General features: G+C 45.4%; 1 protein-coding gene across 6 annotated transcripts in view; it reads right to left on the bottom strand.

Annotated features, from left to right (window-relative positions):
• Window positions 1–14,703: 14,703 nt before the first annotated feature.
• CPED1 (cadherin like and PC-esterase domain containing 1) overlaps window positions 14,704–26,519 on the bottom strand; it is a 133,425-nt gene continuing 121,609 nt past the window's right edge. The window contains exons 22-26 of one of the 6 annotated variants that reach the window (XR_014555343.1): window positions 26,302–26,389; window positions 24,361–24,507; window positions 19,584–20,877; window positions 17,366–19,148; window positions 14,704–17,315 (exon numbers count right to left, since the gene is read on the bottom strand). Coding sequence is in view for 1 of the 6 variants with exons in the window: in XM_083699068.1 (XP_083555194.1) it covers window positions 20,650–20,877; window positions 24,361–24,507; window positions 26,302–26,389 (463 nt within the window). In the remaining 5 variants the exon portion in view is untranslated. Of the gene's footprint in view, window positions 20,878–24,360; window positions 24,508–26,301; window positions 26,390–26,519 lie in introns of all 6 variants that reach the window. The other 5 variants (XR_014555345.1, XR_014555341.1, XR_014555342.1 and 2 more) reach the window with 5 other exon arrangements.

The following is a 26,519-nucleotide window of genomic DNA, read 5'->3' as shown; positions in this document are numbered from 1 at the left end:
ATTTCATCGACCTCCTCTCACCTCCCTTTTTGTATTCCACTTCTGTTAATTGTTTTAGCAATTCCTTTCCATCTTTCTCTATTTTCTGTCATATAATTTTCTTAACTTATTTTAACCTTATTTTCCATTAATACTATAATACGTATTTGTGCTTAACTCCTTATAACATTTCTACTTAAGCCATATAATTTCATTCCAACATTTTTCTAACACTCATTAATTTTACAGTATTTCTATAAATAAACCTTAAACCTTTTCCAATCTTCTTCCACCGTCTCTTCTCCCTGGTCTCGGATTCTGCCAGTCCTTTCCGTCAATTCCATATGGTCCATCAACCTGGTGATCTTCTGTCCGGGGCTCTTAACTCTTTTCCAAGTCCCTTCTGCAGATCTTCTTCATATTTATACATGCACTTTACTTTGTCTTCTGCTGATCTTGTTCTTAATTTCCTTCCTTTGATGCTGAAGAGTAGATCTCAGGGAAGCTCCGACTTAGCAATGTTTTTATTCCTTCTCGACAGGTCAGCCAAATCTCCGTAGTTAAAACTAAAATCCAAAAGATATTTCATAAAAGAAATACATAGATAATAAACAACATTACTTATATCATAACAAAATTTCATAACTTGTTTGGACTTCCTCACGTCTCCTGCTCCCACTTACATCGTTAAAAAGTTTTTTTCAAGCAAATTATCATCTTGTTTACAATCTTATATCCACTCATTTAAGTATAGTCTAGCAATTCTCCGAAAGGTTTATGTTTTCCTTAATCTCACTTATCATCAAGTTCCAGTCTAGTTTAGTGGTGGCCAATTATTTATGATCAAGCATCCTTCTTAACATTCAACCAAATTACAATATTTTTGTAAATAAATCTTAAATTTCTTCCAATCTTCTTCAATCCTTTCTTCTCCCAGGTCTCGGATTCTGCCAGTCATCTCCGCCAATTGCATATAGTCCATCAGTTGCATCTGCCACTCTTCCAGTGTGGGTAGATCTTGTGTTTTCCAATTCTTAGCGATGAGTATCCTTGCTGCCGTTGTTGCATACATAAAAAATGTTCGGTCCTTCTTTAACACCTTCTGGTCGACAATACCCAGGAGGAAAGCCTCTGGTTTCTTAGTGAAGGTATACTTAAATACCTTTTTCAACTCATTATATATCATTTCCCAGAAGGCCTTCACTTTAGGGCAAGTCCACCAGAGGTGAAAGAATGTTCCTTCATTTCCTTTACATTTCCAACATTTATTATCAGACAAATGGTATATTTTGGCAAGTTTAACTGGGGTCGGGGACGCAGCCTCAGCGCCTAGGACTTGCCGATCGAAAGGTCGGCGGTTCGAATCCCTGCGGCGGGGTGCGCTCCCACTGCTCGGTCCCAGCGCCTGCCAACCTAGCAGTTCGAAAGCACCTACGGGTGCAAGTAGATAAATTGGGACCGCTTACCAGCGGGAAGGTAAACGGCATTTCCGTGTGCGGCTCTGGCTCGCCAGAGCAGCGATGTCATGCTGGCCACGTGACCTGGAAGTGTCTCCGGACAGCGCTGGCCCCTGGCCTCTTAAGTGAGATGGGCGCACAACCCCAGAGTCTGTCAAGACTGGCCTGTACGGGCAGGGGTACCTTTACCTTTACCTTTTAACTGGGGTCATGCACCATCTGTATATCATTTTCATTACATTTTCCTTCAACGCATTACATGCAGTGAAGTTCAACCCAGTGGTCCACAACCTTTCCCAGTCCTCAAACATAATGTTATGCCCAATATCCTGTGCCCACTTTATCATAGCAGATTTAACCATTTCGTCTTGTGTGTTCCATTTTAACAGCAAGTTATACATTCTTGATAGTACCTTAGTCTTTGGTTCTAACAATTCTGTTTCCAACTTTGAATAAAATCCAAAAGATTTTTCAGGACGTGTTTCAAAATCCCTATTTTGCGTTTTTGTTTTTGAGGCTTTTCTGGTTACTGTATATACTCGTGCATATGCCGATTTTTCCAGCACATTTTTTATGCTGAAAAAGCCCCCCTCGGCTTATACTCGAGTGAGGGTCCCACTTACTGTTTGCTGCCGCTGTTCGTGCCAAGCGCGGTTCATGTTCCTGACCTTGCGAGCGGCAGAGGCTGTTGTCTGCGTAGGAGGAACGAGCAGCCCGAAAGCAGCCCTTTCGGGCTGCTCCTTTCTCGCCCTCCGCCTTTGCAGCTGTCAGCATTTCCCACCCTAGGCTTATACTCGAGTCAGCAAGTTTTCCCAGTTTTTTGTGGTAAAATTAGGTGCCTCAGCTTATATTCGGGTCGGCTTATACTCGAGTATATACGGGTAATTTGTTTTTGTGACTGTGTGGAACCCAATTCAGCTACTGATTGAATGATGGTATGACTGCGGAAATGGATAGTGTTAAATTGCTGTTTTAGGGTGTGTTTTTAAAAAAGTCTGGAACGGATTAATCCATTTTGCATTGCTTTCTATGGGAAAGTGCATCTTGGTTTTGGAACACTTTGGTTTTGGAACGAACTTCCGGAACGGATTAAGTTTGAGAACCAAGGTACCACTGTACTGGCAAGGGCATTTTGGGGTTTCAGACAGGGGGCGTTCCCAGCCCTACCTAGAGATTCCCTACCCAGGAATTGAAATTGGAACATTTTGCATTCAAAGCAGATTCTCTGCGGCTGAGCTATGGCCCTTTTCATCAGTTACTGCCCTCAAGTCTAAATAACAGAAGCAAGATGAATGACTGAGGTGGACAACGAATGCACCTGACTTTTCAGAACTTTGCTGAAGAAGGGGGTGGGCATCCATCACATCAGAACAGCAAGACTACTGTCAGGGAACTGCCATCGGAGTTAGAGGTGCTGGACAGGCTCCAGCAGAGTAGGAGAGACTCTGCAGCAGAAGCAGGAACCAGCAGGGGGAGTGCAGGAGTTACAGCGGAGGGGAGGCTCTCAGACGCTTCTAGTGAGAATAGTGAAGAGGTAACTAGACCCCCTTTAGGAATTCCCTCCCTTCGCCGGAAACTGTCACGCAGAGAGTCACGAAAGCGCATGTCCGTCAAACAGCTTTTATGTTGGCGTAAGTTCCGTAGACGCCCACTGTCAGATTCTACCAGCGACTGACGGAGTCATGCTTTTGGGGGCTCCGTTAGTGCCTGGGTTTGGATGACCGGCCAAACCCCAGCGGGATCAAGCTTTTACGCACAAGCAGCTCATTATCCCATCACAGCAATCTGACAGTCTCCGAAAGCTGTTTGTGCAAGCAGAGGGCATCATGAGTGAACCAGCAGGAACCGGGGCAGCTGGAGCTGGAGCAGATCCAAGCCTGGAAGAAAGGTACAGGGCGTTGGAGGTCCAGCTCGCACTGCAAACGGCGAGGCTGGAGGAGAGGAGGGCTCAAGATGCAGATAAGGGGAAAACCACCCCACTTGCCAGAAGGGTGCCTGGATTGGTGCAGAAATTTGGGGGGAATCCCAGGAACTATCAAGCCTTTAGAACAGAGATGCAATATGCTCTCAATCTACTGTTTGATGACTTCCCCGATGAGAACTCTAGAGTGGCGTACGTGATTGGCCATCTAGAGGGAGGGGCGAGGGACTGGGTTCGCCCCCTGATGGCAGCCAATAATGAAATCTTAAAGGACACAATGAAGTTTTTTCGCGCCATGGACTTGATGTTTTCCAGCGAGATTGAGCAGGGGATGGTGCGCAGGGAGTTGATGGCTTGTAAACAGGGGAGCCGATCTGTACGTGAGTACTGGACTGAGTTCACCATGCTGATTCATAGACTGGGGTGGAACCTTGCTAGTGAACCTATTCAAATGCTATTTGAAGAAGGTCTCTCTCCGGCAGTGAAAGATGAACTTTCCCGGGCGCCTAGGGCGGAGTCTATGGACCAGCTGACTAAATCAGCGCTGTCCATAGGAGCACGCCAGGAGGCTAGAGCTTTGGAAAAGCGGGAAGGAAAGGGGGAACGTTGGAAGGACTTCCGCATTCCAGAGATTCCGGAGCAGCCTTTCCCGCCAGCAGAGCCGATGGAACTTGGAGCAGCGCGCGCGCGCACAGTTTCAAACACCAGTGAAGGGCGGAAGAAGGAGGGAAAGAGCGGCAAGAGATGCTATCTCTGCCAACAGCCAGGTCACTTTGCCAGAGTCTGTCCGCAAAGGAAGGAATGGCAAGGGATGGCAGGAACTGTTGGGGGGAAGGAGGAGGATGAAATGAAGGAGCAAGTAAAAGCCAACGCCTGGTTGCCAACATCGGGGCACAGCAGCCAGGCCAGGGAGTAGTGAACGTGCCCACGCCGGAACCCCCAAGACCAGCACTTGTGATAGAGGTGTTGCTGGAACTGGCAAACGGACACCCACTAAAGATAAGAGCGCTATTGGACTCAGGTAGCTCATGTAATTTCATGAGTAAGGAGTTTGCAGCTGAGCACCAGATACAGACTATCCCATTAAGTAAGCCTTTGCAGGTTACCACGATTGATGGGAGGGAGCTGTTGGGAGGAGAAGTGAGCCAACAGACTGTACCAATGATAATGAGGGTGGCACGGCACACAGAACTGATAGCGTTTAATGTAGCCACCCTGGGAGGAGCCCCTATTATCTTGGGAATGAGCTGGCTGGCACTACATGATCCGCTAGTAGGCTGGCATCAGCGCGTGGTTTCCTTTGGATCAGCACATTGCCTAGAACACTGCAAGGAGGGAGAGGCCCAGGCAGGCAGCAGGGCCACTCTAGCAGGGGTGGAAGTGATGGACAAGGGGAAGGTGCCACCACAATACGCTGACTTGATTGACGTATTCAGCGAAAAGGAAGCGGATAAATTGCCCCCGCACAGACCCTTTGACTGTCAAATTACCTTACTCCCAGGAGCACAATTGCCAGTGGGGAAGCTGTATGCAATGTCAGACAGTGAGATGCAGGAGTTAAGGGAGTTCATTGACAAGAATCTCAAGAGAGGTTTCATCAGAGAGTCACGAGCGGTGGGGGGCAGTCCAGTGTTCTTTGTGGACAAAAAAAACACGGGCAAGCCCAGACTTGTGTGTGATTTCAGGTCCCTGAATGCAGTGTCAGAACCAGTGACTTTCCCTATGCCTAGAATTGATGACATTCTGACACAGGTGAGAAAAGGGAAGATTTTTACCAAGCTGGACCTTAGGGGGGCATATAACTTGATACGTGTGAGGAAGGGGGATGAGTGGAAGACCACTATGTTCACCCCCTTGGGGGCGTTTGAGTACCTCGTTATGCCTTTCGGATTACAAGGAGGCTCCGCCTGTTTTCAATCATTCATGAATCACGTCCTGGGGCCATTGCTCTACAAGAACTGCGTAGCGTTCTTAGATGACGTCCTGGTGTACTCAGAGAATGAGGAGCAGCATGTGCGAGATGTAAGAGAGGTACTGAGCAAACTGCGAGAAAACCGGCTGTGGGTGAAACTGGAGAAGTGTCAGTTTCATACTAGGGAGGTGGAATTCCTGGGGTACCGGTTGTCTGACAAGGGATTGGCCATGGATCCCAGCAAGGTTCAAGCGGTACTGGAATGGAAAACACCAAAGACCAAGAAGGACGTGCAAAGGTTCCTGGGGTTCGGAAACTTCTATAGGAAGTTCATCAAAAACTTTGCCCATTTGACCGCGCCCATCACAGATTGTCTTAGTAGCAAAAAGAAATTTGTTTGGACGGAAGAAGCGCAGCGGGCGTTCGAACGCCTAAAGCAGGCGTTTGCGTCGGAAGAACAGCTTCTGCACGTGGATCTACAACAACCAATGAGAGTGGAGACTGACGCGTCAGACCGAGCAGTGGGGGCCGTGCTTCTCCAGCCGGGAAAGGATACGTCGGAATGGAGACCGTGTGCATTCTTTTCGCGGAAATTGAACAAATCCGAGAGGAACTACACAGTGTACGACAGAGAACTGCTCGCCATTCATGAAGCATTCCGGAAATGGCGGCACTTGCTGATTGGGGCGCAACACAAGGTTCAAGTCCGAACTGACCACAAAAATCTGGAATATTGGAGAACAGCCCGTGTCCTGAACCAGAGACAAGTGCGATGGGCCCAGGAGTTCTCCAAATTCCACTTTGAGATTCGTTACGTGCCAGGTTCAGAGAACGTGAGAGCGGATGCCCTTTCCAGGAAACCTGAGTACTTAGAGGGGGAGGGAGCGCCTGAGGCAAGGCATGTAATCTCCGAAGACCGCTGGGTGTGTGGGGCGGCATTGGTGGGGCAAAGGGAACTGATGGAAGGTACGGAGAACGATGAATACGCCCAAGAGAAACTCAGAGAACTCAGGAGGACAGAAGAGAACACAGGGGGATTTGAAGAAAAGAACGGGGCGTTGTATTACAAAGGGGCACTGTACATACCAGATGGGGAACTGAGGGGCAGAGTACTCAAGCAGTTGCATGACAGCCCCACAGCGGGACATTTTGGACAGCACAAAACCATGTGGTTGGTTACCAGGGAGTTTTGGTGGCCCAAGGTGAGGGAGGACGTGCGGGAATATGTTAGGGGTTGCGACAGGTGTCAGCGAGCAAAAGGAGAGAGGGTGGCGCCAGCGGGGCTATTACAACCCTTACCCACGCCAGAAAGGCCTTGGGAGGCAGTATCCATAGATTTTATGACGGACCTGCCAAAATCCAAAGGCAAAACAGCTGTCATGGTGGTGGTAGATCTATTAACCAAAATGTGTCATTTTATAGCCTGTTCACATGCGGTTACAGCGGAGGAGACCGCCAAGTTGTTTGTAGAGCATATTTTCAGGTTGCATGGCGCCCCCTTGAGGGTGGTCAGTGACAGAGGCAAACAATTTACTTCCAGGTTCTGGAGGAAACTTATGAGCTTACTGCAAGTAGAACTCAATTTCTCCACTGCCCGACACCCAGAAACTAATGGGCAAGCGGAAAGGGCAAACGGCATTTTGCAACAATACCTGAGGTGTTATGTAAAGGACAGAGAAAATGATTGGGTAGATAAGCTACCGCTGGCCGAATTTGCCTACAACAACGCGGAGAATGTGTCCACAGGGATGAGTCCTTTCCTGGCAAACTATGGGTGCCATCCCCGGGCATTCCCAGGAGAGGGGGGGGAGAGGTGGAGCGTGCCGGCAGCGGAACATTTTTTTGAAGAGATGGAAGCGATCCACCGTCAGCTTCAACTTAACTTAGAGAGAGCCAAGGAAGAATATAAGAAGCAAGCAGACAGAAATAGGAGGGAAGGTGAAATCATAAGGGTGGGAGACCGAGTGTGGTTGTCCACCCAAGGACTACCGTTCAAGGGTGGGAGTAAGAAATTGAGACCCAAGAAATTGGGACCCTTTGAGGTCATACAGCAGGTCAACCCAGTAGCATTCAAACTCAGACTGCCCAGTCACATGAAATTACACCCAGTATTTCACAGGTCATTACTGTCGCCGTACCGAGAGGGACGTGAGTGGGGGGAGCGTGAGAGAGAGGCCACCCAAACGCTCGTGATAGAAGAGAGAGAGCGCGACATGAACGTGGCAGGAATCATTGATTCCAGGTGGAAGGGGAATCAGGTGGAATATCTGGTAGAATGGGAGGGGGAAGTAGAGTCGGAAAACACTTGGGTGCCAGCAGAGGTAGTGAATGACGAGATCTTAATAGAAACATTTCATCAGCGTTTCCCAAGAAAACCGCAACCCGTGGCACGATTTAGAAGGGAACACTTTGGGACCACCGATGAGGAGGGAGAGTTTGAAGGGTTCCCAGAGTCAGGGGTGGGTGAGGAAGCTGCCTCCGACGAAGAAGAAGAAGACGGGGAGAGAGACGGGACGCCGTGGCTAGAAGTGTTTGAATCCTCTGATGACGAGGATTGCTCTTTCAGGGGCTTTCCGCCCTCACCGCCAGTGGGAGAGGAGGCGGGAGGGGGTGAAGGGGGGCCTGGGGGGGAGGTGGATGTCAGGGAACTGCCATCGGAGTTAGAGGTGCTGGACAGGCTCCAGCAGAGTAGGAGAGACTCTGCAGCAGAAGCAGGAACCAGCAGGGGGAGTGCAGGAGTTACAGCGGAGGGGAGGCTCTCAGACGCTTCTAGTGAGAATAGTGAAGAGGTAACTAGACCCCCTTTAGGAATTCCCTCCCTTCGCCGGAAACTGTCACGCAGAGAGTCACGAAAGCGCATGTCCGTCAAACAGCTTTTATGTTGGCGTAAGTTCCGTAGACGCCCACTGTCAGATTCTACCAGCGACTGACGGAGTCATGCTTTTGGGGGCTCCGTTAGTGCCTGGGTTTGGATGACCGGCCAAACCCCAGCGGGATCAAGCTTTTACGCACAAGCAGCTCATTATCCCATCACAACTACACTTATTAAAATACGAGTTACTCATGTGCTTTGATTTGTAGAACAAAAGAAATAAATATTAAGTGGCCATGGGTGAGGGAGGGGAGCCTGACACCCACTCACTTAGGGGAGAAGTATTGATTCGACCTTCTGTTTTCTACCAGCCCTAGTACGATTCTATGAACTGAAAAACAACATTTCTGCCATTATCTTGATCTATATCCGAAACGGCTTACTTCATCAAAGGCTATCTGACTTGCCTGAAGTCAAGGAAGTGCAGAAATCTTCTTTCAGATTTTTTACTTGGCAAAGGATGTGAAGGAGGGTGAATGCTCCATAAATGAGATAATTTTACTTCGGGAAGTATTTCTGTTGGAGGGTAGGAGAACACATCACAGTTCTACAGCTGTTGCATTCCACAAACGAGGGCAGCCCTATTTAATTGGGCGCAGCGTTTGTGAGGTTTGTTGTAGAAGAGAAACATGGGGATATTGTTTGAGAATAGAATGCGTGCGCGCACACACCGGTAAGTTGCTGTGTTTGGGCCTCTTCACACAGAATAATAATGGAAGACTGCCTTTATGGATCAGAAAAAGGATGATGGAGTCCAGCCTTTGGTACATTCTCCTCCCACCTTCCCTTAGCTTTCCTCTTGACCTTGCATCAGTCTCTCTTTTTTGATAGACATTTTTTTTGGGGGGGGGGGGACTCAAATATGAAGCAGTAAAGTGATCGGTGGTTCGAATCCCCGCAAAGGGGTGAGCTCCCGTTGCTCGGTCCCAGCTCCTGCCAACCTAGCAGTTCGAAAGCACATCACATCAAAGTGCAAGTAGATAAATAGGTACCGCTCCAGTGGGAAGGTAAATGGTGTTTCCGTGCGCTGCTCTGGTTCACCAGAAGCGGCTTAGTCATGCTGGCCTCATGACCCGGAAGCTGTACGCCGACTCCCTCGGCCAATAAAGCGAGAGGAGCACCGCAACCCCAGAGACGGCTACGACTGGACCTAATGGTCAGGGGTCCCTTTACCTTTTAAAGTGATACAAAAAGAAAAAAGAACAAAACACACAACTGTGTAAAGGGAAAAATATAAATGAATATATACAAAAAAATACCATAGCCCATACATTCTTTTATAAATTGGATATTATTGTCCTAATACTAATGTAAATATTAATAGCCTACTACATTTTGTATATATTTGTTCCAAATATTGTCACATTTATCCAAGCAGAGTCTACGTCTGTAAGCAGTCCGTTTGTAGGTTGCAAGTGTTATCATATTATCAATCTGCTGATTAAAGGAGATCATGTCTTTATTCTTCCAGTTCATCAATATCAGCCTCTTGGCTACCATTAGAGCATGTAAAATCCATTTTTGCTGTCCAGTTGTTAACTTTCATATAGTAGGTATACAGTTCATCAGTCTCATAGGGGGCAGGCAATGCAGGTAGCTCATGTGTTAAGTGCAGGGATTAAGGGTGGAAGATGGAAAGGGGCAGGAATAGGAAACCATCAAGAGCTAGCTAGAAGCTTGGCTGCGGTCTAATTTTGCCATCCTACTTAGGAAGCTTACTTAGGAAGGGACATGGGTGGCGCTGTGGGTTAAACCACAGAGCCTAGGACTTGCTGATCAGAAGGTCGGCGGTTCGAATCCCCGCGACGGGGTAAGCTCCCGTTGCTCGGTCCCTGCTCCTGCCAACCTAGCAGTTCAAAAGCACACCAGTAGATAAATAGGTACCACTCCGGCGGGAAGGTAAACGGCATTTCCGTGCGCTGCTCTGGTTTGCCAGAAGTGGCTTAGTCATGCTGACCACATGACCCGGAAGCTGTACGCCAACTCACTTGGCCAATAAAGCGAGATGAGCACCGCAACCCCAGAGTCGGCGATGACTGGACCTAATGGTCAGGGGTCCCTTTACCTTTACTTAGGAAGCCACCCCAAGCCCTGTGTTTCTTGGACCAATGGGTGTCTACAGAAATAAATCTAATCATCCCAACCGATCCACAGCAGAGTTCCGCAAATGGTGCATCTACACTCACTTATTACCTGCCTGAGGACTCATTTCAGGGATGAAACCAACCAGCTTTCTGTTTGCTGAAACTGCATCCATCTCAGCTGTGCCACACTGAAGAAAAAGACTCTCAAGCCCGTGTCAGCTCCATTCAGGAATTTCACAAATTTGAAAACTTTGAGGGGTGAATTGGGGGTATATGGTGCCCTTCATCAGGAGACAGCTTGTCTTCTACAATCGTACCTTGGAAGTTAAACAGAATCCATTCCAGAAGTGTGGTCGACTTCCAAAATGTTCGGAAACCAAAGCACAGCTTTCGATTGGCTGCAGGAACCTCCTGCAGCTAATTGGAAGCCCCTTCGGACATTCAGCTTCCAAAAATAGTTCGCAAACTGGAACAGTCACTTCTGGGTTTGAGGCGTTCGGGAGCCAAAACGTTCGAGAACTAAGCTGTTCAAAAACCAAGGTATGACTGTATTTGGGTGAGTCACTTTGTTGTAAGGAAGTCTCAGCATGCAGTCGTAAGAAGATAATAGCTGTGTGTACCTCCATAGACTTGTAGCTCACGAAAAGCGATTCAGGCATTATGTACATTGGTTGATTGGTTTGGGGATATATTTGTATCCTTCCTTCAAGCTCCTGAGGCAGTTTATAGCACAGTCTGAAACGTAAAGATAATAATAACTGAATGATGGAAACACAATACAGTGAAACAGAACAAAGCCTCTGAGTAGAATGCTCCCTCGAACTACTAAGACTTCATAAAATGTAAAATGCTTGCAGGTTACATAATTCCTGATTAATTTTCTTTGTTCAGGAGGATGCTAAGACTAAATTGCAGGACAGCAACTGACTGTAACTTAGGGCTCATTCGCACTTTTGTTTGTCCCGTGATTTCTGAGAGGTTCTTCTTTTGTCCTGCTGTTTTCCTCAGAAAATACCTGCTGTTTCCTGCTGAACTGGAACAATCTGCAGATTGGGGTTTGTTCTGATTCAGCAGTTGGCAGTGGGTTTTCCCAGGAAAAGTTGCGGGACAATAGAAAAACCTCTCAGACCCAGAAATCATAGAACTGTAGAGTTGGAAGGGACCACAAGGATCATCTAGTCCAACTCCTTGCAATGCAGGAATATTCCGCCCAACGTGGGGCTCAAACCCACAACTCTGAGATTACGAGTCTCACACACTACCAACTGAGCTGTCATAGCACAAACTGAAGTGTGGATGAGCCCTTACTAATAGTGAATGGAAACACAGATGGATGAATACACCGAAACACAACACATCATTTACGGAAGTGTCAAGGTTAAAGCTAAGTGGGAAAACGGGATTTATTTAAGTTGTTTCATATTTAACACCGCTCTTGACATTCTTCAGTGGCAACAGGTTAAAACCTTCCTGCAGCTGCCTTGGGGAGTTAACTGAAGGAAGTCCTCCAATTCTGACATAAAATGATCTGCCGTGCCAGGCCACTCGTTTTCATTCAAAGAAAAGAAAAAAAGCCACCCTATCATTTTTAAAGCCTGGCTTCTGCAGTAAATTAACTTCTCGCTGTAGCACAAGCCGTCCAAATAGCTCCCGCAGGCATATTCCAAAGGCTCAAATGATTACATATAACTTGCACGTCAAACTTTCAGTGGATGAATGCATTATTATTATTATTTGTAATGTTAATGGAAGCTTCGGAGTCAGGAGTTTAATTTTTCATCTGTCGTCTTGGGTGCTATGGAAGTGCTTGTCAAGTCTTGGTGCTTCAAAGAGTACTTCTCAGGCCTGTCCCTCGGGACCAGTTCTACATCGGCTGCCACGTAGAGACCTCGTTCGCTTGTTCCTCTTGGCAACGGTGACCCTGTGGTAAGCTTCTTGTGTGCAGATTCTTGCCATCGGCTCTGGTGGATTCTTCTGCCCACAGCACCACAAACACCCTGAAGGAAATATAGGCTGTGCCTAAGTGAGCCGCCACATATGATGTCCTCCTCACTTGGTAACAGCAACCACATGGAGAAAATGCTGTAAGGCTGCGTTCGTGAGGAGATGGTTTGCAACACTCACAGCCACCGTCTCTTCATACAATAATCAGGAGTGAAATATGAGATACTTTGCCCTGAGCTGAATAGTACAGTGTCTTCTTCCACTCAAGCCTTTGGCCAGCAATTGAGGTAACTTATCTCAGAGAATGAAGTATTTTTCTTCTTCTTAGCCGAGTACAGTTTGGGCTCTTCAACTTTCGTGTGCATGGCCAGCAATTTGACCGTATTTACTTCAGATGTCTCCTGCCCACTGCAGTTGTTCTGGTTTCCAGAAGTCTTCACAGCTTTGACCACAAATGGACCATAAGGTCTCCACAGATATTCCAGATGCTTGCAAATAATGGCTTGAAACAGAGGGAGTGGTATCACATTGAGCAGCTAATTCTTCCTCTACACTTTGACAATTTCCCATTTGAGGATTCAGACTGTGAAGGTTCGCAACCATGACCTTGGGTAGCAGTGTTAAAGATATGGAAGCTAGGAGCTAGAAGGCACATTAAACCAAAGTTACAGGCGCAACAACAGACTCTTCAGGTGTGCTTTTTTTTAATAACAAGCATACAAAGCTGAAAATGAATGAACTGCAGCTAAAATACTATGTTCATTTTTCACATGGTCTAGTCTTTCCCCTGCCCACCCCCCTAATATTCTTCAGAGGGTCTCTTTTTCAGTCTTCAGAGAGTAGTGGGGGAGGCAGAAAAAGGTCCTCCTTTCCTTCCACTCTGCAGTCTTAATCTGAAATCTTAGGCGCAGCGCTGTGTCCAGAGCTCAGAAACTGCTCGCGCTAATGAAATACCCTGTCGCAAAATGCGCCTAGAACAATGGGAGTTTTGAACACTGTTGGGAAGTCCAAGATATATTTTCTAACTAACCTTTTATCAGTGCTATGACGTATGTCATACAGGTATTGGTTCTGCTTAGGGTTGTACTGGACAGTACATCTCCAACAAAGCACAACTAAAAGGGAGGCTTATAAACAAAAATAGTTTCTAAAGAAAGATGTCAGTTGTGAACTAGATCAGTGTTTCTCAAACTTGGGTCGCCAGCTATTTTCAGACTACAGTTCCCATCATCCTTGTCCCCTGGTCTTGCTAGCTAGGGATGATGGGAGTTGTAGTCCAAAAACCCAAGTTTGAGAAACACTGCTCTAGATACTAAGCCAAGAAACACATAGCCTGTCTATGGTAATTCAGTAGCAATGGAATCACACCCTCCTAAGACCTAGAGACATTTCTTATTACTTCAGGTATTTCTGGCATTCAATATAGGGCTTGAGTCCTGACACAAACTAAGGAACAATGGAAGATGAAATTCGTAATGTGGAAGCTACAAAATCAAACTGCATAACCGAAACTCAAACGTCAGCAGTAGCAGCCCACAGAATTTGTTGAGGTCTACCTATATTCATGACAGCATCAATCACTTGATCAGCTGTGCGGTTTTTCACTGATGCTTTTCCTTTGGCAAACGTTAGCAAATTTGCTTCATTTTGGCTGATATTCCGATGTTTTGGAAATAATAATAACAATTAGACATAACATTGGCAAAGCTGTGTCTTTTGCCACTGTTATGTGGATGTGCTCAATACAGGCCTGGATGATTGCAAGGGTAATTCAGTAGTGACCTCCATGGTTGTCATCTAATTAACTTCAAAATGAAGAGCTTTGATTCATCTTAAGTAATAAACGTCTGCAGTCCAGCCAGGAAAATCCAATGCATTACTACTTAAAACTAAGTCCCATTGTTAACTAGAACTTCATCCTATGAAGGTGTATACAGGATTGCAGTCTGCAGGCGCTTCTTTTAAAGTATTGGGTCTGTTATTGTTATTTTCCTTTTTATCATCCATGAAAATTGCTGCCCAATGTCAGTCCAGTCTTGTAATGTCTGGAATAGAAAGGTATTAGAGACAAGAGGTCACTCTTCTTATCGTTGTCTGGAGCTGAAGCTTGTATTAAGGAAGGAGTACGTGCATTTAAAGGATGCGGGTGGCGCTGTGGTCTAAACCACTGGGCCTCTTGGGCTTGCCGATTGGAAGGTCGGCGGTTCGAATCCCCGCAACGGGGTCAGCTCCCATTGCTTGGTCCCAGCTCCTGCTAACCTAGCAGTTTGAAAGCACGTCAAAGTGCAAGTAGATAAATAGGTACCACTACGGCAGGAAGGTAAATAGCGTTTCCATGCGCTGCTCTGGTTCACCGGAAGCAGCTTAGTCATGCTGGCCACATGACCCGGGAAAAGTGAGATGAGCGCCACAACCCCAGAGTCATTCATGACTGGACTTAACTGTTAGGGATCCTTTACCTTTACCTTAGGCATATTTAAGGGAAATCATAAAATAAAAAGACACACTAATAAATTACTAAAAAAAGTTTCCGATTGATGGTCTGTTAAAATATTTGTGCTTTATTTATTCAACAACAACCATAAGTATACAGTTTTCAGATTGGACATACAGGTCTCCACATATTCTGCAACGACAGTAATGTATGCTGTATGCAATTGCAGATCTTAATAGCAGCAAGCAGTGCCATAAATCTCTTTTCCTGTGTTCTTAAACAAAAGGCGTCCCATTAAAAATACTGAATATGTGAGTTCATAAAGAAACTATAATGTATGGTATAACAGTTGGCAAGCCCATGGATATACAAACAAGTCACTGTAGGAGACATTCATGAAATTAATTTTTGCCTTGCTTGTTGGGACTTGGCTAAGGTTTACCCCACCGGATTCAATGGTTTCATTTCCCTCGGAACAGCATTCTCTTGCTCTCAATTAAGCACTAAGTTTGGAGTTAAGTAGGAGCGTGTTTCAAGGGTAATTTTTCCTTCATCCCCATTTGGGTAATGTTACTGATTGCACACCTCTGGTAAATGGTGCAGAACAGCGAACGTTGGCTAAACTCCATCTAATACGAATCTCAGGTCTCTGTCTTCCCTGGGGATCCCAATTTGCAGGAGGGAGCAAGTTCCCTAGCATGTTACGATGTGGCTGCCAGGCGTCTCTCATGCTGCCAACCTGCCACACGGGGGTTCAAATCAATCTGCCTTGGCTGACCAATCAAAAGCCCCAATTGACCTCCTGAAATAGTAATAATAACTTACTATTTATACCCTGCCCATCTCGCTGGGTTTCCCCAGCCACTCTGAGCGGCTCCCAACAGAATATTTAAAGCACGCTAAAACATCAAACATTAAAAACTTCCCAGTACAGGGATGTCTTCAGATGTCTTCTAAAAGACAAATAGTTGTTTATCCCCTTGACATCTGATGGGAGGGCATTCCATATGGCAGGTGCCACTACCGAGAAGGGCCCTCTGCCTGGTTCCCTGTAACTTGGCTTCTCGCAGTGAGGGAACCGCCAGAAGGCCCTCAGAGCTGGACCTCAGTGTCTGGGCTAAACGATGGGGGTGGAGACACTCCTTCGGGTATACTGGGCCAAGGCCTTTTAGGGCTTTCAAGGTCAGCACCAACACTTTGAATTGTGCTTGGAAATGTACTGGGAGCCAATGTAGGTGTTTTTAGGACCAGAGATGCGGCCAGCAGAGTTGGCCAGAGAAAAGACTTCTTTCCTTTGTTCCCCTCCTGGACTATGCATACGGCCCCGGCTATGGGTCTCCAATAGTTTGGTCAACAACTTCTCTGCCATCCCTCATTTTCTTGCTCTCCATATTTTGCCACTTGGTGGGTTTCCATAAAGTGCATGGCTCTGGACAGTGGTCAGCCCATGGTTAACAGGGCTGGGAAGAAATTTTAGTGATTTTACCTTCCTCATTGCAATGCAGGGGTTGGGACTATTAACATTTATTGTCTCAGCTTGGTAGCCGTGGGAGAGGCATTGGGCAGCATCTATAGCTGGGTTAACCAGGTAATGGGTGCCCCACTTTCCTCAGAGGGAATTCCCTTAATGGATCTTGTGGTGGCACCTTTGCCTGCAGCCCTAGCTCAGGGAGGGGCATTAGGTTGCTGAACCCCCAGGTTGCTAGAGGGGTGTAAGTGGGAAAGACATCCCAGCTAATTCCTCATATGTGAACATTGGCTAGCAGTCAGACCCATTGATAGCAGGATCACCACCCCATGCCATGCCAAAGCTGTGCACTGTGTTGTGGCCAAGATAATTATTTCCCTATCAGTCTGGAAGCACAGTTTATCCACCTAGGCTCCTAAACCTGTCTCTGTGTCACAACCAGGTCAGAAGTCGGACAAATGGATTGAGAGCAGATATTTCATCTGTGAATGCCTTAAATTGTTTGGAAGATTAGACACAGGCCTGAGACTGACAAAGCCCTTTCTAATCAGCAATGATTTTTCAAGGAGTGGAAGGGATCACCTTTCCTTGAAAGCTTGCAGGACCCTATTCCCATCTAAAGTGGCACAGATTGTACCAAGCAAAAAGTATGCAAAATTCATATCAGCTACCATTAACCAAGCAGAAGGTGCAGATGCACAAAGGCAAAGCTCGTGTCTTAAATTTCTGTTTCCACTGACTATGGAAAAAAGTGTTCCTGAACTCATTGAAATAACTGCGAGCTGTTTTGGTGAAACGACTGCTTCACCCACGTGCATTTTGACTCTTTGGTCACACCAAATTGTGCTAATTCACTGTGGAATTATTTGGAAAAGTTGTTTACCCAAGAAGAAGTGTTAGAAGTTAGTTAGGGTTGCCATATTTCAAAAAGTGAAAATCCAGACACAATCCCCCCCCCCCAATCTAAAATAATAATGAAGTTTTAAAGGTATTTTGAAGGGAATTCATCAAAATCTACACTTCCGACAAGGGTATGGATTTTCTCAGACATTTCAGCAATTTCTACCCGGACCCTTGTTTCTGATGGCCGAATGCCATATATGTCTGGGAAATTTTGGAAATATGGCAACCCTGTGTTAGTTGAACAGTTTCAGGGAACTAGTGACTAAAGGCACAACTTCATAACTTCATTGTGACCTATTGCCAATGAAATACTTCTGCATCATTTGAGTTCATTGGTTATGCTGGCTGGGACTGAGGGAAGCTGTGGTCCAAAATATGAGGAAGGTTATGCTAGAGAAAATTTTGAAATTTAAAAACTGAGTACCGCAATATATTCTATAATTGGTCGTGATGAAGACAGCACACAATAAAGGGATACTTTCTCCTGATCTCTTCACATACCAGGATGTGCATCAAACAAACAAACATTATCTCATGGAAATCTTGTACCACATAATATACTGATCAGACTCCTTTTCTACACATTTACTTTTATCACTGATGAGCAACTACTTATGAAAATATCTGGTCCACACTAATTATTACATTAAATGCCAGTGGGCTTTCATGCTATAGTGATAACTTCATATAAAAATATACGTATAAAAATATAGCCTGGGTCGCTTTCGAAACAGCAGCATCTGAGGAAAATTAAACACAATGTACTACAGCATAGGAAAACCATACAATGGTGATTATGCAGAAACTGCATTGCACATTTGCCAGCATGAACTATAACACGACCAAAATTCATCCTTAATAAAAAAGGAACCCGAGTCCCACTTTAATATTACTATGAATATAAACATCTTTGTATAAGCAACCCTCTCTAAGTTTTTGCTTCCATTGCAAGAAAACCCAGTCACAAGAAACCACATAATGTAGAAAAGAAATATATATATATATAAAGAACACAATCAGAATTAATATTCAGAAATCTAAAGATAAAAGGTAGTGATTTTTAAGACTGTACAATAAAACAGGCCTGCCTTCCCCCCACAAACATACCTTTGGCCCTACTGCAGCATCTTTCATGCTGGAGTCAATGTATGAATTATTTCTGCGACAAATTATGTATTTATTTCTTTAAGCCTACAATGAGAGGGAAATGGTGAGCTTGCAAATTGAATGCAAATAAGGGCAGGGCTTATTATATGTGCAAATTCTGAGGTCATCCACTGGGAAATGTGGAAATTGTCCCTTCATTTTATAGGTGTGATGGTTGGTGGCACACACTTGGCCAAATGAGGGGAGGCTGCCACTTGGGGTTTTCCAGAACTCTATGAGAAATTGCACATGCAGTCTATGGACCTTCTGACTCATAGCAGGGTTCCAAATATCAGTTCAACAAGCTCTGCCTGTAATTTTTGGGTGCTGGAAGCATCCGCCATGCTGCTTCTGACCTTTGGGAGAGTCTTCCAACATAGCACAGGAAGTCACAGTCATAAGCAAAACAGAGAGTTGAGGTATTGTGATGGCTCAGACTGTGAGCCAGAAAGTCCTCTGTCCAAACTTGGTATCAGGCACTAACTCACTAGGTGGCTTTGGTGGCTTTGCTACAAGGTGTGACCAGAAAGTTCGGTGAATGGTCACAGAAATCGGACAGCGAGAAATATTCGAACATACATACCTTACAGGCCTTCAAAGTAGGCCCTCTCTGATACAATGCACCGTTGACAATGTTTGTAGAACTGTTGGAAACTTCTGGAGAAGTCCTCTTTTCGTACTGCTTTCAGATCCCTCGTGACAGCAGCTTGGAGGTGTGAAATGTTAGAAAATCTGTGCCCTTTCAGTGCAGATTTCAGTTTTGGAAAAAGAAATAAATCTGGTGGGGCCAGATTGGGAGAATATGGAGGGTGGGACAACTCAGTAACCTCAGTAACGATTTCACTCGGAATATGCAATTCTTCTGCCATCATTCGGACGGACAAACACCAATCCCGCATCAATAACTCACAAACTCTGTTGACATTTGCCGCTGTTCTGCTTGTCAACGGTCTGACAGACGGAGGGTCATCTTCAATGGTTTGCCGGTTTCCACTTGGCAAATTGGCACTGGCCATTTGGTTTTTCGCCTACCTCGTAGCAAATCGTCACAACTCCTTGCTTTTGGCAGTTAGGCATTGGTAGGGGTATTGTTATGTAGATGTGTTGGGGGGGGAGGAGCGCCATCACCTCCCCCAAATATGGAAGGGTAGCCCGGTAAAGGATTCCGGGGGGCGTTGCCTTGTCCGAAGCCTATGGAGGCCAGGGCCTAAAGCGCGCCCCTGATTGGTGACCCTGGGGGACTTCCTAGTTGATGTGCATCAGCAGGGCTCCCCCTGCTGGTGTTAACCCTTTCCGGTGTTCAAGCAAACAGGCTGAAGCCGGATAATCTGATAGGACCAATGCCTAAGCCAATACCGCTCTTACCTGTAACCAATAAAGTTGTGGCCAATTTTAGCCCATTAACCTTAAATAACTGTGTCCTGTGTCTTTATTCTTACTGGGGGGAGGCGGGAACTTGCCACACAACTTCATCTCTGTACACAATTGTGAGCATTTCGTGGGTTTCTGAAGCCAATTGTATGCTAGAATATTTCTTACTGTCCGATTTCTGTGACCATTCACCATTCTGGTCACACCTTGTATTAGCTATTGTGCAATCCAAAACGTGCCAAGTCTCTGCTCCCTTTTTTTAAAAAAAAATTGTTGTAAAGCTCCAATAAAACGAGTGGCTTCTCCATGGCTGCACACTTGTGGGTGTTTGGAGAAGTTCTCCTCTCACATCCAAGAATAGTTCATAAATTAAGGAGGACCAAGAGGTACGAAACAACATATTTAGGGCCAAACTAGACGTGATGTGATTGGAGCACCCAAGGTCATTTTCTTGTTCAAAAAACAGCTGTGGGACATGTGTGCGATTTTAATTAGTGCTGCAATAGGGAGGTTAAGTTAACTTGCAGCTCAGATCTAAAGCAACCTGCCTACAGGGTAATTTGGACAAGAAAATGATTTCACAATCTCCAGTCATGGCACTCCCATGTCGTGTCTGTGTTGGCCCTTAGGACTACAGGACCTGTTTGCCATCATTACCTAAGTGCAAATGCTAGAAATGGACATCTGGTTCTATAGATGAAGATGTGATGCCTGTTCTTAAGTGCATATTCTTGTACTACTATTTTGCTATGCCATAAAACTCTTCAAAATGGAATGAGATTTGTTTCACCGGCAATATAGCATTCTAATCCGTACCTAAACTTGAGCAACATATATCACATCCTATATAACATTACATTTACTTAGCTTACAACTGTTTAAACATTTGGCAATATTTCAAGTAACGTCTCCCCCTCTCTTTGCCTTCACTGCCATTTCTCGTGCTTCTCTGTCTCCCATTCTGAAACCACAGATACATGTGGACACATCTTGATTTTATAAGGCTTTGCGGAAAGTGCCACATGTCTTGAGTTATGCTGGTGTGTTCAGCCACTCAGAGAAGTGTGTAAAAAAAATAATAGCCAAATCTGGTATGGCCTGTGTATCGCCACATGGGAAAGAGAGGAGCCTGGAACCAGGCACTTCAGCCGAGCAAAGTTACATTCCAAGAACCTTCCTGTCATTTGCACAAATGCGGCTGAGGAGGATTTCTGAATACACCTGGTTTATTGGACCTCGCACATGATAAGGGGACTGAGAATTTGAGGCGTAGGCTTGCAGTTTCATCAGGTTGCTTTGGCTGTTGAAAAATTTGCCCAGAGCATAGGGCCTCGATAACATCATTGCCATGGGAGAGCTTCCTTCAGAAGCTTTAGATTTCACCACCTAAAAAAGAAAGAAAATGTGCTTGTGAAACTTTCATACGGGTGCTTCAGGGTAACGGAATGCAGCACCCATTTAAGCTATGGATGAATTGCGGAGGGATAGCTAGATTCTATTTCTGCTTTATTTTGGATTAGCCTCATAGGCTGATTAACTTCTTTCTGGAGCCTGATTGGTCTTCTCCTGCAAGCCAATCAGTTGTTGCATTTTAGGATTCCACCTGCCTATTGTTCTAGGATCCAAGCTTAGTATATAACAGCATTTCATATCGGCTATAAATAATTCATCCTAACAAACCCTGACTCCCCTCCAGGGAGCTCTTAGCCGCAGAGTCTCCACACGCCGCCATCTACAAAATAGTTCGTGATAATTTTGAAGCATGGAACGTCATCACCCGTGTTGTCAAGTAGCACTGCTTGAGCTTCAGGGCTCAGAGACCTGCTGCCGCTATCCCTTTTCACTTCTGAGCAACTTGAGCGTTTTGACGTGACTGCAGATTGACCTGCCTCCTCTAATTCTTCAACTGTTTCATTTTGAAATGCTCCATGACTGATAATCTCTGAGTGCACCGTCCTGCTTTTCACAGCAGGGATCATTCTGGTTGAAGTCAAACACCTGAAACCAAACCAGCCGACGCAGCTGCTTCTCCTCTTCCTTTCATTTCAGCGCATCAGCTCCAGACAAAACAATATGTTGATGTGCTTTGAAGTGCTATCCCATTGAGGCTCCTCTAAGAAGCAGAGTGGTTCCATGATATGTTAACTCTGAGGTTTGTATCCAATGGAGACGCTTGCCTCAGCAAAAAAGGGCTTCCACTAGCACAAATCAGGGTCCAATCTACATTTCCCAGACATAGCTGGTATTCATCCCTCATAAACAGCGTCCTGGCGGAAATCGCTGAAATGTCCGGTAAAACCCAAATGTATGGCAGCCCATGTCGGAAGTGTAGATTTTGGCAAATTTCAACAACTTTGCCTGAAAAAGCTCAAACTTTTGTGTCCGGATTTTCAAAGCAACCCTATGCTTTATCCCATACTGTTCCAGAGGGCCCCCAAACTCTCAGGAGCAGCTTTTGGGGATGACAACATGGGGCTTAGCAGGATAGAGGTGATCAGCTGGCAGTGGGTATTCTAACTTGCGCAGATGGAAAGGCATTCCTCAAAAATATTGCGGGATCAGCCTTAAATATTGAAGGTACTTTCCATGTCTTTTAGATGGGCTAAATGGCAGTTTTTTAGGGACGCAGGTGGCGCTGTGGGTTAAACCACTGAGCCTAGAACTTGCCAATCAGAAGGTTGGCGGTTCGAATCCCCACAACGGGGTGGGGATTCCCATTGCTCAGTCCCTGCTCCTGCCAACCTAGCAGTTCGAAAGCACCTCAAAGTGCAAGTAGATAAATAGGTACCACTCCAGCGGGAAGGTAAACAGCGTTTCCGTGCTCTGCTCTGGTTCGCCAGAAGCGGCCTAGTCATGCTGGCCACATGACCCGGAAGCTGTACGCCGGCTCCCTCGGCCAATAAAGCGAGATGAGTGCCGCAACCCCAGAGTCGGCCACGACTGGACCTAATGGTCAGGGGTCCCTTTACCTTTACCTAAATGGCAGTTTAAGAGATGGCTAACTTTTGTCTTCTTGAGGGAATGTTCTATTCTCCAGACATGGTTTGAGGGCCAGGAGCACAGTTTGCCACAATAAACCAACCTCCACCCCCAAGAGGTCAGGTTCCATGACCAATTTGGTGCCATCTAGCATAATTAAGGTCTTCATTATGGAGCATGCTATACTGCGTACAAGTATGAACCAAATCCAATACGGAGATATCACCCTGAAATGTGTCATATCTGCCCTTGAAAGCATTATTCTTTTCTTCCCTGTTGGAATGACATTTTACCTGGCTTAATATTTAGCAGGACCATAAAAGACCAGATAAAATTACAAGGGGGGGACTGCCCACCAGCTATTTCTGATTGCAAGCAAAGTGCTGTAATGTACGCAGAGAGATTGCTTAATGCGCTTTAAATGGTATCTTTGGGGAAATCTCAAATCTCTTTGCGATTAGCACCTGCCAAGGGAAAGAAGTGTGTAAATGCATGCGGATAGAGAGGTCTGCTGTAGGGATCTGCGGATCGAGATACAGATCAGCCCGGTGCTGACAGAATCTCTCAATGCGCCTTCTCAGTTCAATGAGCACAAGCACAAATTCTCCATCCCTGGTCCCTCATTCTGCATTTCTATGCATGATTACTCATGTGAAAGTCAATGGGGCTTACTAGTAAGTGCATTCAGGGATGCAGCATAACGTCTGAAGCCCTAGTGTGGGTTGTCTCGGTGTGCTTGCATTGCAAATCTTTGCACCAAAGCTTGACAAAATGTTGTTGTTGTTTAGTCGTTTAGTCGTGTCCGACTCTTCATGACCCCAGGGACCAGAGCATGCCAGGCACTTCTGTCTTCCACTGCCTCCCGCAGTTTAGTCAAACTCATGCTGGTATCTTCGAGAACACTGTCCAACCATCTTGTCCTCTGTCGTCTCCTTCTCCTTGTGCCCTCCATCTTTCCTGACATCGGGGTCTTTTCCAGGGAGTCTTCTCTTCTCATGAGGTGACCAAAGTATTGGAGCCTCAGCTTCACGATCTGTCCTTCCAGTGAGCACTCAGGGCTGATTTCCTTAAGAATGGATAGGTTTGATCTTCTTGCAGTCCATGGGACTCTCCAGAGTCTCCTCCAGCACCATAATTCAAAAGCATCAATTCTTTGGCGATCAACCTTCTTTATGGTCCAGCTCTCACTTCCATACATCACTACTGGGAAAACCATAGCTTTAACTATACGGACCTTTGTTGGCAAGGTGATGTCTCTGCTTTTTAAGATGCTGTCTAGGTAAATCTTTCTTGACAAAATATAGCCCTCTAATTGGCTCAAGGCCCCTCGGCACCACCGTCCCAGCAGGGAGCAGGAGGGAGCATGTGGCTCTTGGATGGGTGCTGAAAAACATCTGCCCCAGTTGGGGTGCACGGTGGGGAAAAGCCAATGTCCATGCTCCCAGCTTGCTAGCGGGATCCACAAAAGCAGCTTAGGGTTAGTTCGGACAGCAGTTGGGACGTTCAAAGGCCATGGCAAACTAGAGATGCTCTATTCACAATACAGTGGTACCTCGGGTTACATACGCTTCAGGTTATATACGCTTCAGGTTACAGACTCCGCTAACCCAGAAATATTACCTCGGGTTACGAACTTTGCTTCAGGATGAGAACAGAAATTGTGCTCCAGCGGCACGGCGGCAGCAGGAGGCCCCATTAGCTAAAGTGGTGCTTCAGGTTAAGAACAGCTTCAGGTTAAGAATGGACCTCCGGAACGAATTAAGTACTTAACCCGAGGTACCACTGTAATGTTGTGGCCTTGTTTAGCCCCTCCCCCAATTATTGCTCCCCAATCTTGCTTTGGCATGGACGCCCTTGGCTCGCGTCAAGGATTAAATGACAAGTGATTACCTCGTGAAAATGGCACCCGCACTTCCCTTGCAAAAACTCCTTGTACCGTCCCATGGTAATAATAAAAGTATCAACCACTTCGTAGCCATATTGCTTTGCAGTGTTCAAAATAGCTTGGTTTTCCTTCCACAGATCTCGCACTTCGGCCTGCAATTGAAATCAAGTCATCTCATATTATCTCATTTATCCAGCTTTTGGTTATATCAAGACATGTTATCATTGGGACAGTAAGCATATGGATATTATATACACGTGTTGGGCTGGAGAAAAGATAATATTTTATCTTGAGTTATTTGATCAGTGTTTCCCCCAGCAAATAGTTAAGCTCAAACATGTATTTCTTCAAAAGAGAGGGAGGAACAGAGGAGGAAATATTCTGTCCCTTAGATGTCACACCTTTTTAAATAACTGAACCCCAAACTTACAAATGAGAAGGTGCAAAAAGTGCTGTGCTCCAGTGTGGTAGTTTGGGACTATAAACAGAATTCTACCACACCACATTGCATGCATTTAAATTTCCCCCCAATTTTTTTCCTTTTTTTAATTTTTATTATTTTATTATGTTATTTATTTGGTTGATTTTTATTTTTATTATTTTTATATTTTATTTATTTGATTGATTGATTGACTCACCCGGTGATCACAGGGTGGTTTACAACATTAAAACACAAAAATACATACCATAGTAACAAACGAAAGCCATACCCACCCCCAACAGTTTAAAAGGCTACAATCTGTTTAATTAGCCAAAAGCCTGGGAGAATAGATTTAATACATTTGGTATGTAAAGCTGTTCTACAGTAACAAATGAATAGATGGTACATAGCCTGAAAGCCATAAATGATAGTAATTGTATGGTACTGTATAAACATGTTTTTATTTTGGTGGTTGACAGAATGGATGAAGGGGCTTAAATTGTGGATACGAACTATCCCTAGAACCTGCTTTCAATGCCAAGGCTCAACTCTGAAACACTTGACGTAAGAAAATATGAATGGGCCTCTAGGCAGGTGCAAAGTACATTTCTTTAATCACTGAATATTCATAGAGAGGTTGCTCATCAGGATTTAAGGGAAAGGGCTTCCAAACCAGGCCAAACATTAACTCCTTCTGGCCAAGAGTTTGGATTTAAAGCCAATTTAGGGAGCCTCGTTAAAATTAAGGTACAGTGCTGCTGCTACTGTCTGTTTGTCAATTTATAGTTTGTTTATTTGATTGTATGTTTGTCTGTTGGTTTGTTTGCTTTCCTGGCAGAAATTTATCTATTTTAAAACAATAAAGGTATAAGATATACAGTTAAAAATGAAATAAAATAAAATAAAATAAAGGTACAGTGGTACCTTGGTTGTCGAACTTAATCCGTTCCGGGAGTCCTTTCGACTCCCGAAACCATTCAAAAACCAAGGCGCGGCTTCCGATTGGCTGCAGGAGCTTCCTGCACTCAAGCAGAAGCTGCGGAAGCTGCGGAAGCTGCGGAAGCTGCGGAAGCTGCGGAAGCCACGTCAGATGTTCGGCTTCCGAAAAGCGTTCACAAACCAGAACACTCACTTCCAGGTTTGCAGCATTCGGGAGCTGATTTGTTTGAGAGCCAAGCCGTCCGACAACCAAGGTACCGCTGTATTAGTAATACCAAAGCATGCAGCACCATCTAGTTCAGTAAGTAGAGCAGGAGACTCAGGGTTCAAGCCCCACATTGGGCCAAAAGATTCCTGCATTGAAGGGGGTTGGACTAGATGACCCTCGTGGTCCCTTCCAACTCTACAGTTCTACGATTCTACGTGATTAGGATGAGGCACATCACATCACCTGGCAAAATATAATGTTGTATGGGCATAGCAGCTGTGCTCAACAGGAAAGTGCCCCACCATACTTCTGAGGAGCAACGGGTCAAACAAAATAAAATTGCAAAACCATCCTAACGGAGGAATTTTTTTAACTTACTGGTGACAAGAAATGCACTCCATCCACTGGCAGGTGAAAGCCCATTCCCAGGGATTTTATCACTACCAGGATATTTGACAGATTCGCCCTGTGTATCAAATGAAATAAAACACACACCTTTTATTTACAGATATATAAAACTGACGTACCATAAACACCTCTTACTTTTGTCTCCATTTCGTATAATGTCCCATACAATGCAGAATCAGATAAAATGA

This window comes from Podarcis gaigeae (assembly GCF_964106915.1).
Source record: "Podarcis gaigeae genome assembly, chromosome: 10".
In the NCBI taxonomy this organism is placed as follows: domain Eukaryota; kingdom Metazoa; phylum Chordata; class Lepidosauria; order Squamata; family Lacertidae; genus Podarcis; species Podarcis gaigeae.
The sequence above is the reverse complement of the archived record's forward strand: the minus strand, read 5'-3'. Positions and strand labels throughout refer to the sequence as shown.